The sequence below is a fragment of the Sinocyclocheilus grahami genome, unplaced genomic scaffold, assembly GCF_001515645.1.
Source record: "Sinocyclocheilus grahami isolate Dianchi unplaced genomic scaffold, SAMN03320097.WGS_v1.1 scaffold157.1, whole genome shotgun sequence".
Taxonomy (NCBI): Eukaryota; Metazoa; Chordata; class Actinopteri; order Cypriniformes; family Cyprinidae; genus Sinocyclocheilus; species Sinocyclocheilus grahami.
The window spans coordinates 876337-898179 of record NW_015505336.1 but is presented as its reverse complement, the minus strand read 5'-3'; the positions used below and the strand labels follow the sequence as shown (position 1 = coordinate 898179).

At 39.2% G+C, this 21843-nt stretch overlaps 1 protein-coding gene and 2 long non-coding RNA genes across 3 annotated transcripts in view; 2 read left to right on the top strand and 1 right to left on the bottom strand.

The window, feature by feature from the left end:
- The window catches only part of LOC107592703 (uncharacterized), a 13686-nt gene extending 1888 nt beyond the window's left edge, over positions 1-11798 (top strand). Inside the window, exons 2-3 of the long non-coding RNA XR_001610017.1 lie at positions 7914-7921; positions 11788-11798. This is a non-coding gene — a long non-coding RNA (uncharacterized lncRNA). The remainder of the gene's footprint in view (positions 1-7913; positions 7922-11787) is intronic.
- On the top strand, positions 3179-4758 carry ier5 (immediate early response 5). The gene has a single exon (XM_016282248.1). It carries the CDS (start codon positions 3476-3478, stop codon positions 4253-4255), a length of 780 nt encoding a protein of 259 aa, XP_016137734.1. The 5' UTR covers positions 3179-3475; the 3' UTR covers positions 4256-4758.
- LOC107592702 (uncharacterized) lies at positions 5248-13508 on the bottom strand. Its single transcript, XR_001610016.1, has 5 exons — positions 13444-13508; positions 13188-13224; positions 10062-10126; positions 7131-7192; positions 5248-5505 (listed from the first exon to the last, which is right to left on the bottom strand). It is a non-coding gene; the product is annotated as an uncharacterized lncRNA (long non-coding RNA).
- Between the last annotated feature and the right edge of the window lie 8335 nt (positions 13509-21843).

Below are 21843 nucleotides of genomic sequence, written 5' to 3'. Positions count from 1 at the left end.
AGAGTAGACTACAATGCCGGCTGTTCTGACTCACAGAGTGTAAGTACGTTTTTTATATTTAAAGAATTTGCCACTGATGATTCAAACGTGTGTTTTGAGCATTGTAGAGTAGCGCTTGTTGTTTGTCATTTCTCCGATCACAAATGCAGACATGGTTTTATGTTTACGCGGCAACGTGTAAGACAGTATAAATCATGATAATCCTTAATTATGTCCCCACTGGATGCAACAAATGCCTCGTTTATAATAGGTTTTAATGTTTTTGTCTCTTCGCTCTGGCCGATATATTAAGGGGCGTAACATTTCCGTCACACGCTTGAGGTATTCGGCCAATCACAACGCTCTGGCCGATATATTAAGGGGCGTAACATTTCCGTCACACGCTTGAGGTATTCGGCCAATCACAACGCACTGGATAGCTGACCAATCAGAGCACACCTCACTTTTCAGACCGATGAGCTTTGTAAAAATCGACGCGTTTCAGAAAGGCGGGGCATAGAAGAGAAACAATAATGTACAGTATGTGGAAAATAATGTGGCTTTTTTTTTTACCTTAAACCGCATAAACACATTTCATTACACCAAATACACAAAATAATGTTCTTTTTAGCAACATCATATGACCCCTTTAAAATCGCTTGTGCTTTAAAAAGGGGGAGGAGACCGAAAGAAACTTGGTTTACCGAAGAAAACCTGCTCCTGACTAGGGGCCTGCGTACCAAAGATTAAAATATTGAACAATATGAAGAATTTAAACACATTTACAAGATGAAACGATCCATCCATGAAAGAGGAAAACTTAAAGAAATATCTTGCCTTATAAGTGCAAGTAAAAGTTGTAAAGACTCTCACACACACACACGCGAACGCATACACGCTTCCTGGTCAACAAACACCGGCGTGCTCTGCGTGGGTTGTTTTGGTTTGTTGCAGTAAAAGAACCAAGCAATATTGCCACAGATATGTTCAAATGTGTATAAAAGCAAGATTGCAATTATAAACATACACACACAGTTATTTATTAGCTTGTTTAATTCAGATTCTGATATATAAATGTAGAAATGTAGTTACAATTTCAACACCACTATATCATCCCAGTCAATATTACTTTATTCTGTTATAATTGAATAATTCTATAGTATATAATACACTATTAGGGAACATTATATTATTATTGTTATGAGTAATAATAAATATGTAGTGACATGCATTTAAACAACTCTATAGCATCTAAGGCAATATTACTTTAAATTATTATTTGATACTGATATAGTGTACACTGCTATATAACAATAATAATAATTATTATTATTTATTACATTAAAATGTAATGTAAAAATTATTCATAATTTAATAATAATTATTATTATTATCAAGACCATTATCATCATCATTATTATGTTTTGTTTTACTTATCTTGTCTTATACACTAAAAAGTACTGTGATAATACCATGCTATTGTGATGATATCTGATGGTGATACCATTTTGAAATTCATAAAACTTTGTATCATGATAGTATCGTGGTACATGTCTAAAAAAGCTCTATTATTTGTCCATACAATAGTATATATATGAGGTATTACCAGCTGATACTTATTGCACTATGGTGCCACCAGTGTACTTTTTCTTCTTCTTTTTAATTGAACTCTAGAATTGACCTTAATACATTACATGAATTAAACCATTCCCAAAATTTTTTTAATGGATTAATAACAACAACAATAACATTTGAAATAATCTAAAATAATAGAAAAAGGTCACAACTATGAGTCTGCCACTGTTTTCTCTTAATAAGCGTAGCTTTGCGCCTCGTCTTCCTTCTAAAACAGTGCTTCATGCATTATTCAACACAGCCTTCTCATTAGCTGACTGTCTACACCAGTGCTATCCACTGGCAAGCGGTCACTGTCTATGATGTAAAACCAGCTGGAAACACTTCAGCTTAGTAAGTAAAGCTGCATAAATTATTAATCAACTCTGGTTTTATTTATAGCATCAGTTGCCAGTTTCCCATCAACAAGCAGACCTGCAATTGAAAAGCTGGGAGTAGATAAGGATAGCCTGCATTATTTTATATGGACCTTGTGTTGTATCCCTTTACTAACTACAGCTGGATTCTGATTTAAATAACAGTATTATGGCTTTATTCCATTTGTTCTTGTCTATCAATAATACATTCTTCTTCATCTGAAACACGGCTCGACGCAGTGGCAGCACAGGATTTCTCAGGTAGCCATGATGACTGACTGACTGATCGTTTATATTTAGATAAACAATCTCTGAAAGTGTCTTGCGTCCCAGCGCGCTCTTCCTGTCAGGTTTGTTTATGACCCACATCTTAATGCAGGCGAACTCACAAGCCAGCGCACACGGATTGCTAACTCAAAAAATGACTTTTTTTTAATATTGCATTGCCATTTTGCATATTAAATTGAATTTCGCTACCTATATGCTTCCATACAAATCTCCCACACTATTCATTGTCGTTCATGAGTAGCGGCTAACTGTTTCTTCAAACAAAACATTGCCCTTCCCCCCACTAACAGCTCCATTCACATTTGCCCAGACACCGCAGTGGATTTGCACAATAGAGTCATGTGACACGACTGTAGCAGACTAACCATTACATCAGTCGAGGAAGTCCGTTGAAAAGAATTAAAGGGGAAGTGCACCTTTTTCTGCACATAGAACGAGATGAGCTGCTATGCGGAAACCGTGTACAAAATAAAAACAATAATACAGTAATGTGGATATTTAAAATCTATTTCATGACTAAATATATGAAACGAGGAGCCTACCCTAAATATGCTACATAATCTGTAAAAACACGAGTTAGTGTCTTGTATATGTCGATTTTGGCTTGTTATTCGTTACAAAAATTATGTCGTGTTTTCAATATAGTTCGTCTTAGTTTTATAAATCAAAACAGCTGAACAAACACAATGAGTTGTACAAATATCTGGCTATTTTAGCGTGAAAACAATTCTATCCCTTTAAACAGTTCTCCCACGTTAGTATTTAAATATGACTCATCGCCACGGCGCTCTCCCATTGGTCATCGCCTATTTGGCGGGGTGTGATTCACAACGCTGGCGGAACGCAACTCGAGACGCGATTGGCTAGTGTAGCCGCTGACGCTGAAGTATAAAAGCGAGTTAAAAATAGAATCAGTCTCATTCCTCCCTAGACCATTGTTGGGTGCTGAAGAGAATGTGCGAGGTATTCAAAACGCCTACACTCACCCAATAATACAAATATTGTATTTTGTGAATGAGAATGAGGATTGTGTCAACAAAATACGGGACGATTTGATCTACGGGAGGAAAAGACTACTTGGACGTTATTTATTAACGCGTTTCCGAGCCGGGGGCCAATTCGCAGTAGCCGTTTGAGGAGACTCCTGAGAGGAAATCAAACGCGGAACGCCCGGGGAACTTTGTACCTCTGTGAACCTTACCATATCCATTCCAGCCATGGAATACAAAGTGGAAGCCCATCGGATTATGAGTATTTCCTTAGGGAAAATCTACAACTCGCGCGTTCAACGAGGCGGCATCAAACTGCATAAAAACCTCCTGGTTTCGCTGGTCCTTCGCAGCGCGCGCCAGGTCTATCTGAGCGACTACTACAGCGGCGCGTGTCTGAACGCTGCTCAGAGCGAATGGGACATTACGGACACCGAGCGGGAGAAATTCCCTCCCTCTACAACGGAATGTGACCGAGTAGAGAGCTCAGAGGAACCTCGACAGAACGAGCGGGAATATCGCGAAAACGACGATGAGGTGAAATCAGACCAGGCGGATTGTACTTCCACTTTACAACAAAAGCAAAACCAAGACTCTTCGCTGGACTCTGTGGCAAAGGTTTCATCTGAAACACTGCAGGAAACCATTAACGAAGCCAAGGAGAGTCCCTCAGACTCTCCGCCCGAAGCGAACGGGGAATCACATCAGCCACCCAAAACGCACGTTTGTTCAAACAGGAAAAGAAGCGCGGAGGAGACGGAAAGTGGCGATTCGCCTCAAAAAAAGACCAAAGTTGCTTCCACAAACGCTAAAGAGGGCGAGGAAGCCGAGGAGATGGACACAAGTAACGTGTCCAACCTCATTACGATATTTGGTTCCAGTTTCTCAGGACTTCTCAGCAAAGACGGCGCTAAACCTGAGTCTGAAGCAGAGGATAGTGGACAAATCTGCTGCGACCAAATGTTGAAGAACCTAAACCCTTGGAGTACAGCGATAGTAGCTTTCTAACTGTACTGTAACGTTACTTCTTATCCGGGTTGATCTGAGCGCATTGGTAACACGTGGTCAGGCCCAACATCGTAGTGTGGGACTTCCCAGCAAGCATGAGTGGTACTACCAAAGTACAAGCTCAGTTTGGCCTGTAAGACGTCCGGGCATGCCTTTCTAGTGAAGGAGCTATCTGAATGCTAGTGCTACTACGTGGGATCTACTACAGTCCTTGAAGTGTTGAACTCTCAGACAATATAAAGCCATGTGAGGAGTGGTATTACAACATATGCAAATGTGTCATGAAGGTCAATGTTACATTGTCACTGAACCGATTCAGGGTCGATCACACCAAACTTGACTGTACGAGGTGTAGGCCACTGGTTTAACGTCTTTGTTTTAAAAAGACCTGTACATGCTGTAATATTCGAGTGTGTATATATTGTTTGTCGCATTCTGAATCTATGTATTTTGGTATCATGACAATTTACGTGGTGCCTCACGTATTAAAAAATGTGAAATGACACTGTTTCTGTGCTTTCTGTTCAGGAGTGAGAACCTGACTCCCATGACTAAGAATGACACCTCATCATACACCTTTTTTCAAATGTCAGCTTTTTTTTTTGAATATTAAAAAATAACAGCCCAATACGGTTCCCAAGGTGATAGAACTTTAAAATCATTTTAAATAGCAGATTACTAGAAAATGCTAATACTTCTATAAATATATAACACTACTTCATTGTCAAAAATAGCAGTTTGTGATATGTATATGGTATATACACATAGCCTACATATACAGGGTTGATTCAGAAGTGTCCCAATTTAACTGAATTCATATTTTACATTTCTGAATTCTATATATATATATATTTTTAATTACATAGAATTATTCAGTAATTGCAAATGAAAATTAAAGAAACTTGGAAGTTCTTTGGTCAGCAAGTGTGAGAACCATATGTTACACACTTCATTTTGAATAGAAGATTCAATGAAAAACAATTTAGGGTTAGTATTTAAATATTTAAAATGAAGCTTCCCCAAACAAAAGTATTTGGACCAAAGTGATCCAACAAGTTTGAGAAGAACAAGAATGTTCAGCTGCTGTTCCACTGCATCACTTCCAGGCAATTTTTACTGCATGCTGTAAAGAGAGCTATTGTACCCCTGAAGCATGTGTGGTATGCAGGGTTCAGTTTCAGCGCAGACTGCTGTCTCTTCTCCCAGGGCCTGTCTTTGGTCCCAGGCTATTCAACATGACATGCCTTTTCCTACAAGAGAGAACAGTCATAATAGAATCATTGACTTCTCAACCTTTTTTTCAATGTAGAAACATCACTTGAGCAGTCTTACATTATTAATAGAGGCGATATGATTCATAATTTACAATGAGTAAAAGATAAAAAATGTAATTGTGAGAAATGTATCTCATTTACTAGGCAAGAATGCAGTCATTGAGGTAAGTGTATGAGCCTGTCTTGTAATACGCATCCAGGTCAAAAGATAAGAAATCATAAAAATGATAAAGACGTGGGTTCCCATGGTCAAGGAAAACCTCAAATATCAACAAATTGTGATTTCCAAGTCATATTTAGTGATAATTTTTTGTGAGTGTACAATAGTTAGAGTTATGGTTATTATGACTTTATAATATTTAATTATATGAAATATACACTACCGTTCAAAAGTATGTGATCAGAAAGATTTGAATTGTTTTTGAAAGAAGTCTCTTCTACTCACCAAAGCTGCATTTATTTGATTAAAAATACAGTAAAAACATTAACATTTTGGAAATATTATTACAATTTAAAGTAACACTTTTCTATACTTTTAATATACTTTAAAATATAATTTATTCCTATGATGCAAAGCTGAATTTTCAGCATCATTACTCCAGTCTTCAGTGTCACATGATCCTTCAGAAATCATACTAATATGCTGATTTATTATCAATGCTGTAAACAGATGTGTTGCTCAATAGTTTTATTAGGAACCTGTTATAATTTTTCGGAATAAAAAAAACTAAGTGTAAGTGTTAGTCAGTGTAAGTCTTTGTTATCAGTTTTGATCAATTTAACATCTTTGCAGAACAAATGCATTAATTTCTTTCAAAAAAGAAAAAGAAAAACATACTGACCCAACTTTTGAATGGCATAGTGTATTTTATACAAAATGTATAAAATATACAATAAACGTTAAATGTAACTTGTAATTTAACATATAAATATAACATCCTGTAAATTATAATATACTGTATATAATATTTTAAAACTGAACTGCAATCTCTATAAAAATGATTTTAAAACCCTTCAACAGTCACAAATAACTAAAGTCACTAATTGTATGAGGGGGAAAGTGAGTTTTAAGGGTCAGATCAGGTAGATATCAGGTAGCTAGATATCTAGATAAATAAATATCTTAAGGATTTCCAACAATATGTTCCAACTTTTTAGTGCGAGTAACATTTAAGAAAAACATTTACGACGTTAACTCCAGCAGAACCAGCTTGATGCCCGGTGCGGCTGCATTCTTTCACACAGACATGAGTAGCTATTGATAGATACATTCCCTCGAGAAAGACCAGAAGGCATGAGTAAAGCTGCTTTCTCGCCCTGCTCGTTTGAGAAATGTGGGTCATTCAAATCCTGGCTGTAGTCGAGTCAGCTGACCACACCAGCATAGAACAGTAACAGAGCTGGAGCAGATGACGAGTGGCCTGACTTGGCTGCGGTGGACTTTTTCTCACATTTCTGTAGTTCCTTTAATAACGTAATAGCTCATGTTATCACTGACATTGATCCAAAATAAACAGAGATCTAAAAATGTCTAAAAATCAATATATAGATCTGAAAATGTTTGTCGCATGTGATGCAACATCACTGGCTGTTTCACAAACCATGCTTAAACACATGCAGCTGTCCTCTCCTGACTGGCCTCTCGCTCCTGCATTCCTCTGTCCTGGAAGGAAAGGGGGTGGGGGGCGGGAGGAAAAGAGTAAAGTTGTGAAAACGTTTCCTGCTGATGTGCAGTAGGAGAGCATGTGGGTCTGGAATGTTGAGTCAAAAGCCGAGAAATTTAACGGGAATGTTGGTCTGATTGCAGTTTTGTTAAATTATCAGGTAATGGCATGTCAGCTCAGAATCATGCAAAATGACAATGCAACAACAAGATTTTTTGCTTGTTTTTTTATTTTTTTTTTACATTTTCTGAAAAAAAAAAAAGAATGAATATATATACATGTGTGTGTGCAGTAGCTATTTTAGTTGGACTAAAACAATAATTTGTCTTAAGTCACTAAAGTAGTGGACTAATGGTCAAAATGTTCAATTGTCCATTTTCAAGTGCACTGATGAATGAAGCACTATTCACACAGAAGTTACTTTCAAACCATGCAGCGAAACTGTGTGACCAACTTGAACCCGATGCGAAATCTGTTTGCGGAAATCTTTAGTAGAAATTCCTGATTGCGTGGATTCCTATTGAAATGACTGGATTTTGCCCGTGAAAATTCACAGTAAATGTGACTGCACCTATTTGTTAGGCAAATATTCGATTGCGCATAGTGTCACGTTTACTTAGACAACTTGACTACTCATAAACCTCTGTAGCTCGTCTAGAATGGAGCACTTAAACTCACTTTCTGATATCATACCACCACTTAAATATAAATCTACAGGAGATTTTTTTGTCTATTTTATCATAGGCCAGGCAAAAGTGAACAGTATGACCATTTAGAAAAATAATATCAAACCAAAGTTCAATGCTTAGTGTCAAATCTCCAACTTGGCTTGCTTTGCAAAGCTTTTAGGATAAACTGAACAACAAAAAGAGACTCTCAAGCAATAAAGATAAGATGTCAAGGACTGTTTTAGGTGTTTAGGTGATTTATTGTGTGCTAAGAGCCATGCCGTGTCCCTGTTTAACATGGTCAGTCCCAAAGAGCAAGGCGGAAAGATGCCTGAACAAAACACCAGTCTGGATACAAGTAGAGACCAGATCTACTCAAGCAGTTCTTTTGTTCAAAGCAAACAGAAAGTCAGGAAATCTTTCCACCACTCATTCAGCCAGATGGATATCTCCGCATTGACACATCAACCGGAGTGACCCACAAAGCAATTTGTCACTGATCTCATCAGTCACCACAATGCTCCAAGTTACTCATCCACCCATTTTTGAAGGTATGCATACAGTATTCTACCAAAAGTGCCAAAAGGGGGATGGGATGGGTGACGAGTCAGAGAATAATCTCACAAACCAATACGTGAACTCTCCCATAATCACGTGATGGCTTAAATGAGTCATTGTCCATTCAAATCAGCTTTGTGCATGTAGGAATTACAGAACCTAATCAGAAGCCTTCAAAACACTAGCAAACCATCTGCCATTAGCCAAAAGATCAGATGTGCTTTCTGTACACTCTTAAAATGAAGTTACCAAAGCGAGATTTCACAGGAGAACCATTTCAGAACCTTTCCCGGAACAGTTCTTGAAAGAACCACGAAGAACATCTAATCTAAAGAACCTTTCCACTATAAAGAACCTTTTGTGCAATGCAAGGTTCCATGAATGTAATGGTTCTTCAATGTTGTATGCTATGCAACATATAATTTTGCATTTGTGCATATAGTAACCTATTTTCTTTATTTTGGATTGGTTGAAATCACACCAATCTAGTTTTTGCAAAGTCGGACTAAAAGTCACATTTTTGCAGGCAAAAAAGTCCAAAAGAGAGATTTTTCATTTTTCAATAGAACCATTTTGGAGCCTTTCACTGAACAGTTGAACCACGAAGAACATCTAATCTAAAGAAACTTTTTCCACTATAAAGAACCTTTTGTGCGATGAAAGGTTCCATGAATGTAACGTTTCTACATGGAAGGTTCCATAAATGTAATAGTTCTTCACAGACCCATAGATTCCAACAAAGAACCTTTTTTTTTAAGAGTGTAGCGAAATACAAAATGTGTGCATATAGTATTTTCTTTATGAGATTGGCGAGTGATGCCAAAATACAGCATCACGTAATACGGATTATCTCAGATTAGGTGGTTTATGTGAGAGTGCAAAAATAAACAGGGAAACTCCAGTTCTAGTGTGCAATAAAACCAAACAGGGAACTAAAAGTCGTAACCGCAGAGCAGTTAGAACTTTGAAACTGCTCTACAATGACTCAACGCCCCCCCCACCCCCACCCCACAAGAGCACAATCACAAAGACAATTCGGCAGTGATCTTTTCAAGGAGGGGAGAGAGAAAAAGCCCTTGCTGTGGCCCCGCTATTCATTCTGTTCGACCCCTGCCGGAGCCCAGACAAGCTGAAGTCTTTGTTTATCTTGGGAAACTGGCAGAGGACAGGAGGGGAAAAGGGTTTAGGTGGGGGAGGGTACTGAGGATTGGAAGGAAAATGGGATCGGGGGAGGGGTATCCTGGGAAAAATGCCAGCATGGGATCAGTGACAGGGCCGGGCTTCCTGAAACAGGAGCAGCCTGGGATGGTGAAGGAAAGGGGTGTCATTGTGTTGGGGGGAGGGTCCACCTTGTTGGACCAGGCCAGAAGACCAGAGACGTACTACACACGCAATACGTCACGTTGATGTATGTTTCCTGTTGGGCGTGGGGTCGTGTTTAATTACAGTTCCGAAAGCTTTATAGACTCCACTCATCTGATAGCAAACAGCCTGTGAGGCTTCTGCAATGACAACAGGCCTTGTGTGTGAGAATGTTTAGGTATCTCCTCAAACGTTACAAGCCGGGGCATGTTGAGAGCAAATGAAGCTTGGGGCAATTAAAGCAGACAGATGGTTGCTAAGAGAAAAAAGGCTGGTGTACCTTTCTCATATTTTGTTGCTACAGGAGGGTCATGTGTTCCAACAGGAGCCATGGCGTAGATAGATCTGAAAAGAGTGAGAAATTTAGTATTAGTCAGGCACTTTATACGCACACACACACTAGTGATCACTGTTCTTGTAACTAGATTTTTCACTTTATAAAAACAACTTCTTTGTTGCCCAAGTACAACTTGCTTTCATTATTCTGGGTGGTTGCCAAGGCACTGCTATGCAGTTGCTAAGGTATTCTGTGTGGTTTTAGCATGTTGCTTTGCAGTTGCCAGGGTGTTGCTATGTCATTGTTAGGATGTTCTCAATGATTCTAATCTGTTGCTAAGCAGTTGCAAGGGTGTTCTGGGTTGTTGCCAGGATGTTGCTATGCAGTTACTAATGTGGTCTGAGTGATAGTAGTATGTTACTAGGCTGTTGCTATGGAGTTGCTAAGATGCCGTTATTAGGGTGTTGCTATGTTGTTGCTAGGATGTTTTTAATGATTCCAACATTAAAACGTGTTGCTAAGCATTTGCTAGGGTGTTCTAGTTGGTTGCCGAAACATTGCTATGCCGTTGTTAAGGTGTCCTGAGTGTTTTTGACATGTTGCTATGCAGTTGCTATGTCATTGCTAGGGTGTTCTGAATAATTCTAACATTCGAACATGTTGGTGGTTGCCAGGGTGCTGCTATGCAGTTGCTAAGGCACTCTGTGTAGTTTTACCATGTCACATTGTATTTGCTAAAGTGCAGTTGCCAGGGTGTTGCTATGTCATTGTTAGGCTGTTCTCAATGATTCTAACTTGTTGCTAAGCCGTTGCAAGGGTGTTCTGAGTTGTTTCCAGGATGTTGCTATGCAGTTACTTATGTGTTCTGAATGGTTGTAGCATGTTGCTAGGCTGTTGCTATGGAGTCGCTAAAGTGCAGTTTCTAGGTTGTTGTTATGTGGTTGCTAAGGTGCAAGTTTTAAACTATGCAAGCCTGAGAGTGAAAAATATAAAGATACTTTAGATAAAGTACATAAGAAATAACGTCATATTATGAGATATGAAGTCACAGTTCCAAGATATTTTCACAGCTGTGAGAAACACAGTCACATTTGTGAGATATACAGTTGCATTCACATTTTTTGACCATTTAGGACATTCCATAGTTGGAAGTTGGAAGTTGGTTAACTGGTACTACAGAAGGTTTGTACCAATAAAATGTTTAAATGCCTTAAAAGCTCTTTATAATTCCTGACCACTGAATTTGTGTTAAAAAAGAGGAAGTATATTTAATTTTGCATGGCCAAAAATACCTCCGTAGTTTTCTCACTCTGTTAGTTCCTTGAAATGGTCAAAGTTCAGTTTAGAGGCTGGGGGAAAGTTCCTTCAGAGGACTTTTTATTTGCTCATAGTGACTCACTCACACAAAAGTCCACTAAAAATGAAACATCCAAATGTGATACGAAGCCGAGGTGATCATTCTAGTTTGTCAGTTATTAAATCTTACGTCTACAGATCCATTCGTCGTTAAATGTCATAATTATCGTAAATATTTATTGCTGGGAACTTTGCCTTCAGGCTGTAATGGCGTCACAGAATCCTCTATATCTAAATGAGTCCAAAAATCAAGGTCGGAACCACTGGTTTTCGGGGTTTTGACGTAACTGTAAGTGTTTTTGTGTGGCAAATGTTACTAGGGAGACAAAACAAGCTTCATGCTGGAGAGTCAAAGTGGCTCAGTAACCAACAGCAGCTGCCACAACAATAAACACAATGGCGCTCGCTAGAACACTATGCATAGTTTTACAGTAATTCATTCCACTCATGCATTTACTAAATGAAGACATACCTATCTGAATTTTATGAATAACAACTGTGCTAATCATGTCCCTAACTACAAAACTTTGGTTGTTGGTGGAAATTTGGTCAACACTTTTTGTGATAAGTTCTTTAAACTATCAGTACTCTTTGTCAAAACAAAGAAAACATTGTGATGTAGTGCTTAGCAATAATACATTAAAGTGATCTCCGATCAGGCAGCGAGCGGCTTCACCTATTATAAGACCATATGCCGTATGGAAACAGTGAGAATATAAAGGACACCTTTTTCTCTCTCTGGCCTGCTGCTGAGAAAACTCCAAACATTCAGGAGCAGAGATTTTTTGCTTCTGACTTGGCAAACACAGGAGAACCATGATTCAATGATATCTTTTTGTGAAAAAAGGTTTGATTAGTAGCAAAAGGGTTTTACAGACAAAAGCCATGGAAGAAAAGTTTTCCACTGCTTAAAATATATGTTTCTGGTGCTTTTAAGGAACTCAAAACCAAAACAATGATCCGAAGAGCCTGTAATGTAACATCAAGAACAATTGCTCTCCAAAGAACCATATAATTAATCCCAAGAACTAGGGGTGGGCGCTATGACCAAAATCTTATATCACAATATGAGATTTTTTATTTCACAGTAATGACATATATCATGATATAGTTATTCTTGCTTTAAATAAGGTCTTTATGATATCAAAATTTCTGACAGACTGTAGGAATATTAGACTGCAGTCACTTTAAGAGCTTCCCGGATCCAATATACTGTTACAGCTGTGTTTTTTTTCTCTCAGCTGTTTGCTTTCACTTAAGACCTAAATTACTGTGTTTATGAGGATACTTGCAAATATGAACATTTTGACACATACAAGTGTGTTTTAACCATTCAAAGCCTATAAAGTGGCAAAAATACCTCCGTTTAATACTTCCACACTCTATGAGCACTGTCTTCATGTGCACACGCCTCTCTGACAGCGCTCAGAAACAGTCTCTCAGACAGTGCGCACATACAGCGAAATGAGTTCTCTTTCGCTTCTGATTGCATTTCAATGGCTTCAAATCAACTGGTTTTAAACCACAATGCTTATGCTTAAAAACGGTTTTCATGACCATGCAGCACAGCAACTTCATGTGAGTATATAACCGTGATAGAGACGATAGTCCAAAATTTCTACTGGTTAATTGCTCACCCCTATAAAGAACCCTACATGACAAAAAATACTGAGGATGGTCTCAGGTGAACCTAAGGTCATGCAAAGAACCACTAAGGAACCCTTTAAATGGGTAGTATACCCAAAAATAAGGATTTGGTCATCTTTTACTCACCCATATGTTGATCCAGACCAATATGATTTTCTTTGATCTGTGGAAAACAAAAACAGATGTTTGGGAGAATGTTCACGCTGCTCTTTTCCATACAATGAAAGTCAATAGAGATGGCCACTGTATTTTCAAGAGAAAACAGTTAAAACTGTGGTCTGTTCCTCCCACAAAGTTAATGTTTAGCTTGAATATGAATCATGTCGATCACTTTCACAGTACATTTATCATGCTTTTTGTAATTTCTGGAGCTATACAGTACCTGCCCCCATTAACTTTCATTGTACAGAGAAGAGCAGAAGAAGAACATCTCTCGCTGTGAAGAACAAACATGTAAAGCCAGAATTTTTATTTTGGGGTCAAATTATCTTATAAAAATGTACATAAGAGAGGGTACAACATGTTGTCTCTATCTCCCGTCATAGACTAATATGTTCTTATCTCATTCGACACCTGCTCAGAGCAAGCGCCGCCCTTTTAACTACCTAAACCAAACTATCCAAGAACCGTTGAGGATATATTGTCATTTCTCGTGTGTGTCTCATGTGTCCATTGCATTTACGCTTGAACAAAAGTGAACATATGTGTCTAAGACACTACAGCACTGATGTATGACGTACAGGTTAAAGCCAACAGTGACTTTAACCCCTCAAAGTGTTTCCCACAGTGCTTGGCAGTCCAGCGGGTCACACAATCCCGTCCATTAGCCTCCTGCTCTAGTGACCTGCAGGCCAGCAGATTACGGCTACGCGTTTCTGCTCGCTGCGATTTCCTGCTACATGCCAAGTCAACAGATGACTAAGGAGACTAGCAAATTTTACACGCAAGACCCAAACTGAGCCAGAGAGCAGAACCTTCCAGCAGAGCTCAGGCTGAAAGTTTATTACAATTAGGAAATCCTGGGCCACCCATTTGGGCTGATAGGAAGGTGTCGCTTTAAAAATAGAGATATGTGCCGGGCCAGGAAAAAAGAACAGTTGCTGAGTGCAGCGGAAAAGAAGGGGCATTGAGTGATCGCCTTTCCTTTGATGAGTGATAACATGCACTTAAAAATGACCATGCTATTGCCATGTTTTGGGGATGGTACTATGGTAATACCAAGGTATTCTTTGAAGTATATACACCACAACAATGTTATAGTATCTTTTAAATGACTCACAAAAAAGTACCATGGTACTAACACGTTTTTTGTTATTTTGATATACCAAAATATATTATATGCATATTTTGTTATTTTGTGTATATCAAAATAACAAAAAACGAATACTATGGTATTGCTATTATGACAGTGTCCGAAAACCATAGGACATTATCAAACTCTATAGTGTTACCATAATATTTAGAAAGATACCATGGTATTACCACATGGAGTTTTAGGCATGGTACCACATACTGCGATAGTATCAGACGGTAATAATATGGTACTCTGAAATATACATGGTACTTAAATGTATTTTACCATATTCATGGTATTTTGGACATGTGCCATTTAACATGGTATTTACATGGAACTTCAACCAATACCAATTCAACCAATTCAACCAAGCACAACAGTAGTTCCTATGACAATTTTTATCATAATACTTTATTAGTCATTAATGTGTACTGCAAATACCAGTCAATTAATATTTGAAGCATTCTAGTACAATGTTATAAATCAATCATCTGACACCATTAGTTTACCATGTTATCACCACCGTGCTTTTTTGAGTAAATATCACGGTATATAAAAAAGTACCATGGTATTACTATCTGACACGTCACGTACAATGGTAGCCACAAAGTATGTACTGTAAGGTTATGCAGCGGCACAGTGGCTAATAAGTCTGTTTCGAAATGGACTGACAGTTTATATAGGGGACATATTGGGCAATAAAAAGGCCAGATACCTTATGTGTGTGCATGTGTGTGGAGCAGAAACAAGAGGTGGTGGAGGGGGATGTCGGAGCAGAAGGGGAGATTTTGAAGGAACGGGGGGTGGAGGTATTGGTGATGGCAGATGCTGTCCCAGCATGACTTCAGTGAATCTGTGGTGAGGACTGTTTTTTGGGGGGAGGGTCTGCTGGCCTTGTTTGACATCAGCTGCAAATCTGGCCTAAGTGTGTATTCATTTGTTTGTTTATGGATGCATCCACACACTCGTGCGTGAGAAGGGTGAGGGTGTTGGAAACGCATGTTTTTGTTTGTGTCTTTGTGTGGCATGGAGGAGGGGTGGTGCTACTGTATGTATGAAAAACATCCTTGGGTGTCAGATTTAATTTGATCTGTCCAGAACAGTAGCAGACTGTGAGAGTGTGCGCATATGTGTGTGTGTGTGTGAGAGAGAGATGGATTCTAAGACAGACAGACAGACAGATAGATAGATAGATGCATGCATATAATAAAATAAGCCAAAACAAAGTACCTGAAAAGGCAGCATAATGTCTGTCAATTGAAACAGCCTTAGAATCAAAAGCGCGCAATCTAGATAGTGAGCTCACTAGGTTTTGTAACAGAGCTTTAGCGTTTGTTCCCATGGCTGTCCTGTCTGTGTCTTCTACCATCAAGTCTGTGTGTAATCATGCACCTCCTGCGAACACTACCGGCCATTCCTCATCCAAACACACACACAGCTCTTTTTTCCTCTTTGCAGGCCCCTTACATACACCCACCTCTCTTCCCCTCTTCTTTCCCACATATTCACACTCATGTTTTTCTTTATTCTACTCTTCACTCCCTTTTATATATCTACATAGACAGACAGATTTAATTTGATCTGTCCAGAACAGTAGAAGACTTTGAGTGTGAGAGAGCGATAGATAGATATAGATAATACTTTCTCTTTTTCTCTCTCCATTACCCCTCCAATCTGTTTGTTCATAAGTCCAGAACAGCAAGGACACTCTGTCCCATATTATTACCCTTGAAATTACATAACCGGGATAGAAGTGGGGCGATGTTTGGAAGGGAGTGACACGAAACCTCCCTCAGCCTCTCGCTGCCCAGTGTGCCGAACAGCTGAGTGTGTTTGTTTTGCTTCATTCAGTTTCAGCATGTGTGTGTGCAGAGCTGCTGGCCCTTTATGGCGGTTGCTATTTTTGTAAACAGAGCGGAGAGAGAGAAACAGCATTAGGATGATACAGCAAGGATGTTTTAATGTCAATGCTGTGAGTCACAAGCGCGTGTCACATGGGTTCGAGCCGGAGGCACGACAGCGATCCGGACCCCTGAATTACACATCTCATAATTGATGCATGTCTCCCGGACATGCAGTAGAAACACAAACCTCACTGACTATCAACATTAGCAATTACATAATAGCTCCCCTCCCACTACTTGCTATCAATAAAAGATGTTACCAAGTCTGTAATCTAACATCAAAACAGTCACCACTCCTCCACGACCTTCAAAACAAAGCAGATTGAGAGAGAAATGACAAGTTTGTTGACTGGATGTGGAGACGGTCAGAGCCTGAGGCAAAGGTGTGTTCCTGTGGTGTCAAACTCTAAACTGGTTGAACGAGCAAAAAAAACACACAATTGTGTGAGGTGAGCTCACTTAACTCATGTGGTGTGACCTCTACTGTGGGCGCCGCCCTTCTACCGCCCTGTCAGTAGCAACTCAAATCATAATCATCAAGTGATTGTTTAGGTCTCACCACAAGTTTCACTACTTTTGTCCAATACTCTCCTTACCGGTTTTTCACAAATAGCTAATAAACATACTCATCTCTCAGCAGTTTCGCATCATAACCTCTGCAGACACTAGCGGTATTTGGTAGACTAGCTTGTCAGATGGGGTTGAAAGAACTAGATTTGTGTTTATATAGTTAGGTAATGGAAGCCTTTCCTCCATTGAATGAAAAATAAAAAAGGTAATTGCAACTATTTATCTCGCAATCCTGGCTTTTTTTCTCAGAATTGCGTGACACAAACTGAATTGTAAGTTATGAAGGCAGAACAAAAAAAACAGAATTTTGAGTTTGTATAATGCAATTCTGAGAAAAAAAGTCAGAATTGCGAGATGTAAATAATAATAATAATAATTAATAATAATAAACTTGCAATTGCAAGAAAAAAATGTCTGAATTGTGAGCTAAGAAGTTGCAATTACCTTTTTTTATTCAGTGGTGGAAACAGGCTTCCATATAAGGTTGAATTACACTTCTACAAATTTTTCTAAGATTGATAAAAGTAATTAGCAGCTCATCTTTCTAAAAATGTTATCAAAACATATTGTAGTATAAACTAGTGGTACTTGAAAAGTAAATATATATCATTTTAAAGCTAACTATGCAGATAGGTTTGAAAGAACTAGATTTGTATTTATATAGCTAGGTTGAATTCAGCTGCGACAAACTTTTCTAAGACTGACTAAAGTAATCAGCTGCTTGTCTTTCTAAAATATAATCAAAACATTGTAGGATATACTATCAGTCCTCAATATCGAACTAGAACTAATTTTAAAGCTAGCTATTCAGATAGGCTTGAAAAAAAAACTAGATTTGTGTTTATATAGCTAGGCTAAATTCAGCAAATTTGCAAGTTGTCTTGGTAAAAAATATTAGCAAAAGGTAGTTTAAGAGTAACTAGCTAAATGTAGCAATGCAACTAAAACCTTTCACTTTCTGTTTGTTGCATACTGTTTAAAATAAATATTCAGCGCCAAGAACTATTGAGTTGCACTGATTGATAGCGATAAAAGTTAGCAAAACATGTTGTAATATTAGAGTGATGTTCTGGAGTAACTAGCTAAATGTATCTGTTTTACACTACTAGGAGTACACACAATCAGTGTTAAGTACTTTTACATCACAACGGTGCTTTAATTTATAAACTAGCGTTATTTGATAGCTTACTAGAACTCCTTTTAAAGCTACATGCAACTAGCTGTGTTAAACTACATATTTATCCCTTCTCCAGAAAGGAGCCATTGAACCACTGTGGTCATTTGGAGATATTTAGCAGACAAGAACACCACACGCTCCCTGGGGGGTGGAAGAGAGTGCAGTTGTCAAGCTGAGGAACAACAACAAACAAGAGTACTGAGGCGGGCCGATGCATTACCGTGTTTGTAGTTGCGTGCAGGGGAAAGTGGAATTAGCAACCCAAACAGTGTAATCACTCTGGGTGCTCCAGGCAGCGTGCGTTATTATTTCAATTACTCTGAGGGTTAGCAGTGAGCCCTGAGGTACGCCAGATATTAGCCCACCGGCTGCTCTACCTCTCTGAGGGGAAAAAGTAGGAGACAATTGGTAAATTCATCCCAAGAGGCAACCGAGGAGTCACACAGAAATGTGACTCAAGCTAATGACACATCTCAATGGATGTCAGAATCCTACAGAGGAGGGGCAAATAAAATCATAAATGTGTGAAATTTGCGTCAATTAGCCACAGACGAATGTCCTCGGACTGATTGGTTGGGAATGTCGTGGACAGCTTGTTTAGGGGGAACCAAACTTTAACTCCATTCGCTGCAAAACCCCTCAAGGAGTCAAATGGTAATGAGAGCGACAAAAACCTCAAGACAAAGGGGCACATCCCCCAAATCAGGACCCCATACTGGGAACTGTGATGGGGGTCACGGATGAGTGGGGGCAGGGCGTGTGAGGTAAACACATTCCAGCCAAAGGTTCTTCAGCTACCCCCACTCCCCTCGTATGCCTAGGACTCCTTTTTTTACCCCTTCATGTCACACACCACCTCCGTCACGACACAATACACAAACAGCATGGTTGCCCCCCTTCCACCGCCACCTCTTTCGTTTTTTTTCTTATACTTTCAACAGCTTTTCCCAACCCCCACGTACACCCCGGGGGCAAAGGGGGCCAACCTCCAGCCAGCAAGCTGCCTTATTGTTCAAAGCCAGTATCATTTATGATGAGGATAAAACACATACGGTATTTAATCTCTTTACACCTAGCACTGCCCAGAATGCTTTGTCTGAACATGATAGCTTAGTACAGGCACACCTCTGGAGGAGATTGAACGTCAAATGTCACCAGAATCAAGAACGGGGGGAAAAAAACAAGAAACGTTAATTCCTAGACACTTTAAGCAACTTCAGCATACATATTTTATGACAGCGTCTTCTCTGGGAACTGAAACCATGACCCCAGCACCGTTTGGAACGCGCTCTACCAATTGAGCTACATAAAACAATGAAGATTCTGGACCCGATGTAATTGCCAATGATGTCATGAATGTTGTGTGCCAAAGAAAAAATGCGCGGTCGATGACAACAGCTCCCTTTGCTTTTGATCCTCTTATGGTAATGATACCTAACGTGATCTGCATTAGCATGTCTGCCAGGTAAAAGACATGTCCCTCATTATAAGTGTGTCCAAAAACCACTCCCTCCAGGCTAACTACATGGCAGTCAAAACAGCATCACTTCAAATCAATCTCTCCCCAGACGGACTCCCCCTACCAGACAGTCCCTTAATTTCGCCATGACCAGGAGCCCAAGGACCCCCCGGAGGTCAGGGTTCAACACCTGCGATGTGAACGCTCAGACATACATTTGCCAACACACGTGATTTCATCATGCCTCCAGCCAAAACATAATCAGAAGCTGTCTGGGTGCAGGCATGCTAATATGGCAGATCTATGAACATAAAGCAATGTGACACATCCGCCTCCCCCATGCAGAGCCAGTCAACCTCGTGTTTTAAAATAGACCTGATTCAGTCCGCTCCAAGGAAATGCACCAGGATGTGCAGTGATAAAAAAAGAATGCTGTGACCTGGCTGGTGATTCAGAGCTTGACGTGGAAAGGTTAAAGACCCACATGCACACGCTTGTGAGGTAATTCTACTTGGACAGTAGCGCCCCCACGGCATCAAATTTAGCGTGGGCTGTGTATTTATAGAGCTGAGAAACAGCAGACCGAGCCGCCCGCCGAGCTGATGGATGAATCACTCTCTCAACCTGCAGAGATAAGAGCCAGAGAGAGACCGATAGCGCACATCTGTAGCCACGACACACACTCCTCTCGCTTATAATCTCATCCTTCGATATTTTCCTCCTACACTTAAACCCCCCCAACACAATAATGATCCATAATAATGACCCACCTGGAATGCGAAGCATGCACAGTATGACATGTGTAACGTAAGCAGGTATAGGGTTTCTCCAGTCGCAAGGAGAAATTCCTACAAACCAAACCTCCGATTGTGTATTTCACATGACCTATAAGTACCATGGTACTTAAATTTTTTTGGAACCTTTATCATGCTGATTTTGTTTTTAGACATGTTTTTTTTCTGGTACCACGGTAATACCATCTTTTTTACATTTACCACAGTAAACCTGAAATATATGATGGTACTGAAATTTATGTACCACAGTTTTTATATGGTACTTCTGAGAATACCATGGTACATGTCCAAAAAGCCATTCTAGTACCATGCCCAAAAAACTTCTACTTTTTTCAAGTGTAATGCACTTTTACCATGATAATGCCACCTTCTTTTTTACATTTACCATAGTAAAACTGTGGTTTTATGGATATGGAACCATGATGAAATTTTAGACTTCTATGGTAATACTGTGAATTTAATAGACATGACACTGTAGTACCTTTACAGAAGTGTACTGTGGTGGCACAGTGATGGTATTACTATAGTGATTCTAAACATATGATGCTACTGAAATTTATGTACCATGGTTTTTGTATGGTAATTCCAGGAATACCATGGTGCTATCATGGTACATGTTCAAAATCCATTCTAGTAGGCTACCATGTCCAAAAAAAAAAAACTTGCTTTCTTTCAAGTGTAATGCACATTTACCATGATAATGCCATTTTTTTTGGACATGATACCATGGTATTTTCTGAATTAACTTTAATGAAGTAAACTAACACATCTTTAGGACATATATCATGTAAATATAATGTTATTCTTGGAGTATCATATAAATACCATAGTACATAAATACAAGTAACATGGTTTACCATAATTTTACCATAGTACAGTCTTTACTTTTCTGTAAGGGATTTAAATATCATAGTGTGTATGAATATGGCAATCATTCAATACTATTATCTGATATAATTACTGCTTCTACCATAGTACTTTTATGTAAGTTATACCGATGCTGTAAATTATACCTGTGAATCAAGAAATTCCACCCTCAACTTAAAGAACACACCCTCAATTTCTTGCCAAGCGAGGCATTGAAAAAATACTCTGTAGTAGGTCCTGATGAGGAAACAGCACACTGACCCCCTTCACTTCTGTTTATTCATGACCTCATTTCTTCATCGCTCTCACTTGATGACGCGGTGTCACTTACACTGAGCCAGCTGTGGGTTACTATAGTACGGTTTACAGTAGCTACATGAAAGTCCATGTCAGACGCTACTAATTCTGCTGACTCTGTAACAAGAGATTCAGCAGCCGCCCTTTGGCGCAAAAACCTTTGGAGATACAAAGGGAACACTGTTTAGAGTACTGGAAATAACCGGCTATAGATTATATAACTGTCATTTCCTCAGGTTTTGTCCGTGTTATACAAAAATCAAGCAGGGTTTGCCAATGTTGCTAAACTATGGAAGTCTGTCAATAGTTAGACTTAATGCATGTCTAATATGAAGATCCATAGGTTTACTTTGTCTATAATCCTACATGTAGGTTGCACAAGGCAAATATGTCAGGAGGGGAGGGGTGGCGTGACCTGGT

What these genes read in the sequence shown, in the direction of transcription:
- ier5 (XM_016282248.1), top strand. Translation starts at nt 3,476, where the DNA reads ATGGAATACAAAGTGGAAGCCCATCGGATTATGAGTATTTCCTTAGGG.